This window comes from Oncorhynchus kisutch, linkage group LG16 (assembly GCF_002021735.2).
Source record: "Oncorhynchus kisutch isolate 150728-3 linkage group LG16, Okis_V2, whole genome shotgun sequence".
NCBI classification, from domain to species: Eukaryota; Metazoa; Chordata; class Actinopteri; order Salmoniformes; family Salmonidae; genus Oncorhynchus; species Oncorhynchus kisutch.
This window is the reverse complement of record NC_034189.2, coordinates 45,206,125-45,215,945: the sequence shown is the minus strand read 5'-3', so window position 1 is coordinate 45,215,945 and position 9,821 is coordinate 45,206,125. Positions and strand designations below refer to the sequence as shown.

General features: G+C 46.5%; 1 protein-coding gene across 2 annotated transcripts in view; it reads left to right on the top strand.

Annotated features, from left to right (window-relative positions):
* The first annotated feature begins 549 nt into the window (after positions 1-549).
* The window catches only part of LOC109879425 (vang-like protein 1), a 45,532-nt gene continuing 36,260 nt past the window's right edge, over positions 550-9,821 (top strand). Inside the window, exons 1-2 of one of the 2 annotated variants that reach the window (XM_020471595.2) lie at positions 550-739; positions 9,216-9,490. In XM_020471595.2, coding sequence (XP_020327184.1) covers positions 9,420-9,490 — 71 coding nt within the window. In that variant the 5' untranslated portion in view covers positions 550-739; positions 9,216-9,419. The remainder of the gene's footprint in view (positions 740-9,215; positions 9,491-9,821) is intronic. The other variant, XM_020471596.2, reaches the window with a different exon arrangement.

Sequence of the window (9,821 nt, the reverse complement as noted above, 5' to 3'; positions counted from 1 at the left end):
GGTTAATTGACCCACAGTCCCAGGCCGTGACATGAAACCATTGACGGGACGTGCAAATGTGCGATAGAAAACCGATCGCGCAAATGTCACCATTCGGAATATTTATTTATTATTATTTTTGTGCGGGCGCCCCATGTCCGGAAAGATGCCGCCAATGCCTAAATCCGCTACTGCTTATCAGAATACATTGCATTTAATGTGCACCTCACTGAAAACATCCACCGGAGGTAGAATGTTGTTTTACTTTGCCTGGTTTCTTATGGCACCAAACCCTAAGCTATTTGCACTCTCCTGTCACTTTTCCCACTTCAGCCACTTGTGACAAATACACCTAACAGAGCCGAGCTGCGGGTGTTCCTGACACTCACTGAAGGTTTGACATGTGGATGTGAACTGGACTCTGACTCAGAAATGAATTGCAAACACCTGTAGCCTACTTGTCAGACAAGTGAATAAGATTTTGCTAAGTCATTTGGTGCTGCGGTTTTATCCTATTTGACTATATTTGCATTGTACAGCCTACTGTAATCACTTGACAGTTCACAGCCATCACCATTCCCCCCTAGCGCACCATTGTCGCACTACACATTTTCCTTTCTCTCATCATGTAAGTGCTGCCCCCTGTACAACGGCATGAACCCGGGCTGGTTCCCGACTGTACCGTGTGCTTGAAGGGAGAAATATGCAATTTACATTTCTGGATGAAATCTCTTTTTGGAATGGTTTACCTCCAGTGAAGGTGAGTAGCCGTGCGCGAAACAGTCAGAATTCCAAGGTCTGCATCCCACGTTGAGGAGTTGTTCGTGTATTTTAGGAGTGCGATTGAGCCCGATGTAAATTGGGAGTTTGGTTGGCTTGTTCCTGCTCGATGTAAGCTACACTACAAATCATTTTTATTCGGTGGAAATGTGTTATTTATTTGTTTTACAGGTAGGCAGGCCTACATTGTATTACAACAGTACAACATACGAGTAACCGTTTGTCTTTTCTAATACGCTATATGAGGTGTAGGCTACATGTGGAGAGAAAATGTGATTTAGAATTCCCTCAATCTAAAGGACTGCAGTCAGCCAACGTAGGGTGTAAAGTTAACCCTTGAAAGTCATGTAAAGCAGGAGTTAATGTTTTCTAAAGCGTTACACCTACAATGACAACAATCGCTTGTTTTTCAATTCAATTGATTCAATAATAACATAACTCAAAAGTCTCAAACACACTTTCAGACTTAACTTTGAACCCACTTTCTGCACACGGTTGACTGAATTCGTTTGTAGTTCAGTCTGGCCACCTTGTTACCATCAGCGACAGCGTTGCGCCTCCAGAAACAATGTTGCACAATGGCTCATTGATATCATTCACGCTCGTGCAGACAGTTTCATATCATAGACAGTTCTCCTTAAACATTAGCTTGCTCCTTAGTGTTTGTGAATATGTTGGTTGTTGAACCAACTGTCTGGGCAGGGCTCGGGAGGCCTTGCAGAGACCAGGGAGTTTCCTACGGAAGTCTGCCATTTGGGTTTACAGGTAGGATCGGGCAGAGAAACAGCTGTATAGCTCTACTACAGTCAGAATATGCTGTTGTATGAAAATGACAGTCCAATCCGAAAACGAGCACTTTGCATTTGTTAAGAGTACGGAATAAATTGGTAGAATTCCCATGATTTGCCTTCACCACATGCTTGGTGTTAGTTAGCCAGGCTGTAGTGAAGGTGTAACAATGTAATGTAAAGTGCTACCTGAACCTTCTGGACTGTCTGTGTTCTGTATTCTGAATGTAGTCTGGCCATTTTAAGAACTTCTCGCCAATGAGGTAGGATTTTGTTGAAACATTGTTCAAGACAGTGTTGTATAAATGAATAGATTCATAATAATCCAACATTTCATTTGGGCCTTCTAAACTATGCGGAACTTGGAATATGTTACATAGTAGTGCCATTGAGTGTCACCCAGACCTGAAAATCCCAAAACATACAATAGACCGGTATGGTAATTCAGCTGAACAGACCACGACAAACTACAGTAGATGGTATATCTGTGTTGAATAAACAAACTCAAACATTTTCTCAGTGTTTAATCATTTGCAGACCTAAATTCTCTAGATGTTCAGATGGAGTTGACTCCAATATACAGCTCTATTGAAACTCCACGGCTATGAGCATTGTACAGACTAGCAGTCTCGACTCCCCCACCCCTAGTTGCAGTAAGAACCAGGATGGTTGGTTGGTGGTAGCGCTTAGGAAACGCTGAACAATGAAACTCCCTTTGTGTTGTAAAACATGACTGACTTGTCTCAGACAAGAGAAACACACTCACTTGGGAAGACTGATATATCTTCCTGTCTGACCATGAATAATTCACAGATCCATTATCATATCTTTTATCTGTACACCGAGCCTAACATCAGAGAAGTGTGATTTATAGGTCGTTTCCTTGTGGGATTTGAACAAGTCATCCTCCTGCAGCGCTCTCCATTCTGGTAGGCTAAATGGTTTCTGTTTGTGCGTCTCTTCACGTCAGCAAGCTGATGACATGATAACTGTCATAAGCTCCTCGTGTGAGTGACAGCGTGTGAGTGATCGTCAATATGGATGGGGAGGGATGCTGCCCCTGTGAGAGCTTTAGGTGTAGCATTGTGGTCTTTGTGTCGGCGATCAAGAGAGATGTGATGGCAAACCAGGTGGAAGGAGTAGTCACCAATCAAGTGCCTCAGCTCAGCTACAGAAGTACAGAGAGACAGAGCTGCATCCTGGAAAAAGTCCAAGAGGACATCTTTTGCCGTAATCTTAGATAATGTGCAACATTCAAAGTACATAGAACAGCAAGAAGGGGGTTCTTCATCTTATCTTATTTTAATCCATTAATCCAGTATGTTTGGAAGCCAAAGTGCTGCAACACGGACTGTAACACTGCTGCAACATTACAGTAACAGGCTACACCTTGGAAACTAGGTATTTATTACACAGTGCCTCCTCCTGTTTTTGAGTTTATCATTTTGAATAGAGAAATCACAGCTTAATTATTATGCTCCTCATGTACTATGAGAGCTGTCTCTCTTGGCTCTAAGGCTGTGTTTAGACAGGCAGCCCAATTAGGATTTTTTTTTTTACCAGACTAATTGGTATTTTGACCAATCGCATCAGTTCGTTTCACATGAGATCTTTTTCAGAGCTGGTGTGATTGGTCGAAAGACCAATTAGTGAAAAAAAAAGATCAGAATAGAGCAGCCTGTCTAAACTCCGCCTTAATAACCTGTGGTGTCTGCCTCTCTTGTGGTGTCTGCCTCTCTTGTGGTGTCTGCCTCTCTTGTGGTGTCTGCCTCTCTTGTGAGTCCCGCCTCTCTTGTGAGTCCCAAATGGCACCCTCTTCCCTTTATAGTGCAATACTTTTGACCAGGGCACATAGGATGCTTTATTCCCTATATAGCCCACTACATTTGACCAGAGCCGTATGTGTCCTGGTCAAAGGTAGTGCACTATAAAGGGAATAGGGTTTCATTTTTTGCGATTTGTTTCTCTGCATCTCTGACACTAATGAATGGCCGGGGGAGAGGGGGACATTCTGGAATGTTGATGCAATTAATGGGTTCATACGCTCCATGGACAGCATCTCGATGACCATGTGATTCCAAAGAACACATTTAGTCGCTGACTCGTGTTTCTTCCCTCGGTCGACTCCCCTCCTCCGGCTTCTCAGATGAATCACGTTGTTACCTTTTTAACTGAATAAGTCTCTCCCGTCTTCAGCTTGTCTTTCATTACGCTTGTGTTAGCTTGTAGATTTTTACAGTGAGAAGTATGAGGGGATGTGTGTGTACCGGTATGCATATGTACATGCATACTCAATTAATATTGTTTCATGTGGGAAAAACACAAACAGGACAGGAAGGGACTTGCCTCGTTGGGAGCTGCTTGGACAAATGTCAGTGTTGTCTTTTTGTCCTTCAGTGATTTGAACGCTCCTCTCTGTGTCTCAGCTAAAAGGTCTTAGTTTCTCACATACGCACCACCACAACAGAGCTGTTTGCCTCTGATACGTATGGCCTAGCTGGAATACCAGGCCAGTGCAACGACTGTCCTATTCACTCTGTCAGAGGAGATGGGTTAGAGACTATCTTTGGCTAATGAAGGTCGGACATATCATTGGCTGGTAATGATGATGAGCTTTTAATAGGCCCTTTGCTTATGTTGTGGTGAGGTGTGGGAGGGGCTCGGTCAGGCACACCGCACAGCTGTACTTCCTGGTCACAGGCTAGCAGGAGACGGCTTCAGTCAGGGCTCCCCTTTGTTCCTGAATACCTTCCCCGGTTGGCAGAGCTTTGTGCTTAGACTCGGTCACTAGAGAGAATTAAGCTGTCTTTTTGGGAAAGTACAGTAGCCTAGTTTCTCTTCCCCAGTTTGGGAGAGAGTCCCATCTCCTATTAAAGGCTGTGAGTAGTGAAGGATCTGTAAATTAGGCTGTCATATACAGTGGGATTAGATTACCGTCTTTGGCACCGGAAGCTTGGTTGGAATTACAAGACCAATCTGTGGACTCACTGTCGCTGTGGAAACCATGAATGAACAAACTACCTTTTACCGTAAGGATGAAAAAGGCAATAAAAATGTTTTTAAATTTTTTTTCACAAAGAATGAGCTACAGGACGTCACCGTTCCTGCGTTGTTCTGTTGTCGTTTTGTTTGATCTGTTATCACCAGACCGTTACGACAGCCTGCTCTGGAGGAGGAAGGATGTGTCCGGGGGGGGGGGGGGGCCTTGAGTATCTGTCTGGGTTTGGATTTGGTTAGCAGGCACTTGATGCGGCTTTGTTAGTGAGCTGACTGGTTAGATAGTTGTTTTCTTGTGTCTTTGCTCTGATGGTGTGCTGCTGCATGTTTGTCATCTTGTGCGTTTCACTCAAGGGTATTTACACTCCCGCAGTTCCTCAAGCATGAATCCCAGAGTCACACCTGTGTGTGTGTGTGTGTGTGTTTCTCTACCTTGCAGATCAGTCCTCATGCCTCTGTCTCCCGGCTCTCTGAGGGTGTGGTCCTTCATAGTGAGAGGATGTTTATCCAGTGTAAACAGGAAGAGAGCGGCTGAATGGAGGAAGATTAACAAGGAGGCTCTCATTGGCAGGCAAACGCCAGCTTGTCCCGCCATAGACCAAATCAGAGGCAGGCAAACGCTGCTGGCTTCGGCAGCCGCGGATAACCTGACGGCTTCCCTAAGTAGTGTGTGTGTGTGGGGGGGGCACACAGCGTCTTCAGCTTTAGTGCTGCACGGCCACTGGCACCACTCTAAGTAAAGACCAGGGACCAGATTAGTGTTTCCTTTATAGATCTGTTGAAGACAGCCCTTAAAGCTGCCTTCAGTCACCAACATCTTCAATTGAAACCCAGTTTGGCCAAATTTGTTGACAAAGCAGCTTAGCTGGGCTTTTGGGCAGGTGGTGACTGGCAAGGTGATTGTGGTATTCTCTCTCTGACCCCCATCCTGGCAGGGACCTCGACCCCATCTTTTTCACCCTGTTAATCCCTTTCATCCCTCATTCTTAAAAGGATTAGCACAGGAGATGGAAATGCCTCTGTGATGCTCTCTGCAGAACCAGCCTTATTTGCTCTGTCTGGGCTCTGTCTGGGCTCTGTCTGGGCTCTGTCTGGGCTCTGTCTGGGCTCTGTCTGGGCTCTGTCTGGGCTCTGTCTGGGCTCTGTCTGGGCTCTGTCTGGGCTCTGTCTGGGCTCTGTCTGGGCTCTGTCTGGGCTCTGTCTGGGCTCTGTCTGGGCTCTGTCTGGGCTCCTGTAGCAGTACCTTTACCCTGGTTGGAGTGTCTATAGTCTGTCTGTAGTCCTCAACCCAGGCCCTCTGCCTTACTCTGGCCAGAGTGTCTGTAGCCCTGCCTCACTCTGGCCAGAGTGTCTGTTGTCTGTCTGTAGCCCTGCCTTACTCTGGCCAGAGTGTCTGTAGCTCTGCCTTACCCTGGCCAGAGTCTGGATTTTTCAGCCAAATATTTCAGTGCTGATCTGATTGGTCAATTAGTGAAAAAAAGATCAGAATTGTGCTACCTGTCTTAAAGCAGCACCAGAACTATTTTGATTGCCAAACTGGCACATTGACTGAGCTGGCAGCTGGCTCTTCCGTAGAATAAAACAGCTTTAGAGAGGTTTGTCATCATGTTGTTCAGTATTCCCTCCGATGATTCAGACGTTTAAAAGCGTGTCAGCAAGAGTGCTGTCAAAATATCCAGACTTTGTTTGATAGAACTAGCTTTCTCAATCCCCATGTGCAAGCATACACACACACACACTATATGGGTCACTGTTTACACACACACACACTATATGGGTCACTGTTTACATTCACCCCAAGTGCTACTAGTTTCTAGTATTTCTCTAGTTTTCCTTTCTAAGTGGCAGATAAGATGGCACGGGGCAGTATCTTGGATGAGCAGTTCTTTTCAGTGAAACGACTGGAACAAATGTGGTTATGAAAACAGAGATAGTGCCCCAAGGGAGAGTTCGAGCCCCGCTCTACTTCCCATGGCTTCAGTTGTGACTGCTGCGGTAGTTAATCAACATGTTTAATGTGTGCAGAAGTGCGCTTTGCTTGTGTAACCGGCTAGCGGGGTGCGCGCTAATAGCGTTTCAATCGGTGACGTCACTAGCTCTGAGACCTTGAAGTAGTTGTTTCCTTTGCTCTTCAAGGGCCGTGGCCATATGTAACGGAGCCATAGGTAACGATGCTTTGTGGGAGGCAGTTGTTGATGTGTGCAGAGGGTCCCTGGTTCGAGCCCAGGTAGGGGCGAGGAGAGCAACGGAAGCAAAACTGTTACACTTGTGATAGTCCAAAAGTGTTTGAATGAGCACGCATACTGCTAACTCCAAACACGTCAGGACAGCAGGATGTGACTGTGGAGGAGACGGAGAGTGGTGACTGTGGAGGAGACGGAGAGTGGTGACTGTGGAGGAGACGGAGAGTGGTGACTGTGGAGGAGACGGAGAGTGGTGACTGTGGAGGAGACGGAGAGTGGTGACTGTGGAGGAGACGGAGAGTGGTGACTGTGGAGGAGACGGAGAGTGGTGACTGTGGAGGAGACGGAGAGTGGTGACTGTGGAGGAGACGGAGAGTGGTGACTGTAGCACTCTAGTTAATTTTCACAACAGATATGGGTCAGTTAGAGTGGATTTCCTCTGCTGCAAGGGGTCATGGGAGTTGGCATGCTTTAAGTGTACATTCCAGTTAGTGTGCTCGTTTCTGGGATACGTTTGTAAATTCAACAATGTTCACTTTAACCTCTCTCCTTCAGCTCCTTGTTTACATTGAAGATTTCACTAGGGATTTTGGCCCAATACAAGCCAGCTGTATACAAGAGGAGGGCGGCTCATTATAATGTTCAGAATGGAGCAAATGGAATGGCATCAAACACCTGGAAACCATGTTTTTGATACGATTCCACTGATTCCGCTCCAATCGCTAGCACCAGCCTGTCCGCCCCAATTAATGTGCCACCAGCCTCCTGTGCTGTATACATTATTTATCACCTGTGTTACAATACAACATATGTTTTCATTTTCATTAAATTCTTCTTTAAATGTGATTGGATGGTTCTAGGTCAAAATGGAATCCCTTAGTGTTGTACGATGAATGATGCTGGCGCTGTTGAGAAGTGTACGTTGCAAGCTTGGCTTATCAGCTCTTCTGCCATATTATTGCATTGATGCGTGTGACTTTATGTAGCGTGCTCCATTCACCTTCCTGTCCCGTTACCCGTTAGCTGTTAGAGGCTCTCTGTCTACCTCCTTGATGGTTTACCTGTCGTGTGTGTGTGTGTGTGTGTGTGTGTGTGTGTGTGTGTGTGTGCGCGCGTGTGTGTGCCTGTCCCCAGCTCTCCCTGCTCACATGGCTCTCTCTGTTTCCCCAGGCGTTGTTACTCAGCCATGTGCCTAATCGTAATCCCCGTTGTTTCACCACGTCTGTTTCTGCCCTTTTCACTTCTGTTCCCTCTTTCCTTCGGTCATTTAAGAACAACTCTTACATCATATCCTCCTGTACATGTAGTCAAATCAAGGGCACCCAATAAACACTCTTATCAGACCTGCGTCTCCTAGTGGATGCTGTAAAGTCTTTAGCCGGGTCTAGGAGTAGAACTAATGGTATGGAATTAGTGGGGAGTTAGAAAAAAATTCTCCCTTTGATATTGAAATCCGCTTGATGTTTAAGTTACGGCTCTCCTCTGCATCCACACAGCCTTTAGCATTTTTCTGGGAGATTGATCCTCTTGGGAAAGAATGTTTCCAAGATTAGAGACTAAAACACAGAATATAGGCCTAAAGCTAAATTGGAAATTTTACGGTATCTGTTTGTGTGTTGTTGGCTGGTTGTCTCAATTCCCCTCTGAAAGCTTCTTGGTTTAATAATGTGATAACCAAACACTGTTTCACCTGGAGCACTATGTCTGTGTGATGATGTCACGCTAGTGGAATGCTGGGAGAGAGGGGCAGCCTCGCTGCTGGAGCTGGTCACTGCCAGATTTCCCTCTGGAGATGGCTCTCATTGATAAGGCTGGGGCTGAGTGTGGGTGGGGGGGGGGGTGAGACCGGGGTCGGCGGGGGAAATGGGTTTGTTGCTCTGCATCCTACCATTGTTTTGTTGAAGCTCCAGACGTAGACCTGCATACTCTGCACAACATTCCAATTCAATCTCTCTTCTCATAGGCCAGTCTGTCTGTGGAAAGATTTTTTTCGTTGAGGGAGGGATTCATAGCTAGGTCTGCTGCTGTTCTGTTGTTTGTGGGTGTGCTTAGTGCTTACACTCTCTGTGAACTACTGTAGGTTTGGGTTGTCAAGGAGGTTAGAAGTAAGAAGAGCCTTTCACAATTTACCTTTATATTAGAATCAACAGAAACTAGTCCAATGGTTTCAAATCTCTCTTGTGTCAAGCTTCAATTGGTGTGTGTGTGTGCGATCCCTCCCACACAATCTTCATTAAAATAATGATTTCCCCATCCTGCCTAATGGGAATGTCAAATGCTGCTTTAGTGAAGTGGTTGTGTTTTTCTCATATTTATCTCCTGGAATGTTAATTCCAGAGAAAAAGGTGAAGTGGAAGCTATGTGCAGAGATCCCAGCTGTCCAGATCTATCTGCAACACACATTCTTGTCTTTCAGTATCAACTGGGCTATAGCAGACCACCACTTCTGTCCTCTGACCAGACCTGGCTGTCTCTGTCTCCTCCCCAGGTTGATGTTTCCTAGTCGGGAATCCCCAGGGTTGCTTTCAAGATTGACCCCCGACAGCTTGCGGCCTCTGCCAATCTCCTGAGCGAGCTCCGCCTCCCACCGGACAAGACTGCCCACAAGCTCCCGCTGCGTCTGCCTGTGGCAAAGCCCAGCAACCTCCGCGAGGCCCTTGGCCAATCGCCCGGGAGGAAGGACCTCGTCGCCATGGACACGGAGTCCACCTACTCAGGGTACTCGTACTACTCTGGTCGCTCCCGGGGATCCCACAGACATGGGTAAGAGGAAGTTATTCACGTTCATACCCTCTCTAGTTTGAAGGATAGACGGTCACGAAACCTCTAATAAATTGCTCTCTCTTCCTCGCCTCCTTTTCTACCCTGTTCTCTCTGTTTCCTCTCTTTCTCTCCTTCATTCCACTTGGTCTCTATCCCCTCTTTCCCCTCCCTCCATCTGTCCACCACAGGGCAGTGTGGGGTTATTTGTCTGTCATTAGTGGAATAGCAGTGTCTGACAGGCTCAAGAAGGGAGAGGGGGACAGGTGCTGAAGAGGCCTGACTGATGGCTCAGCTGATACAGAGGGCCACAAGCAAGGGGCTCCTGTTCCAC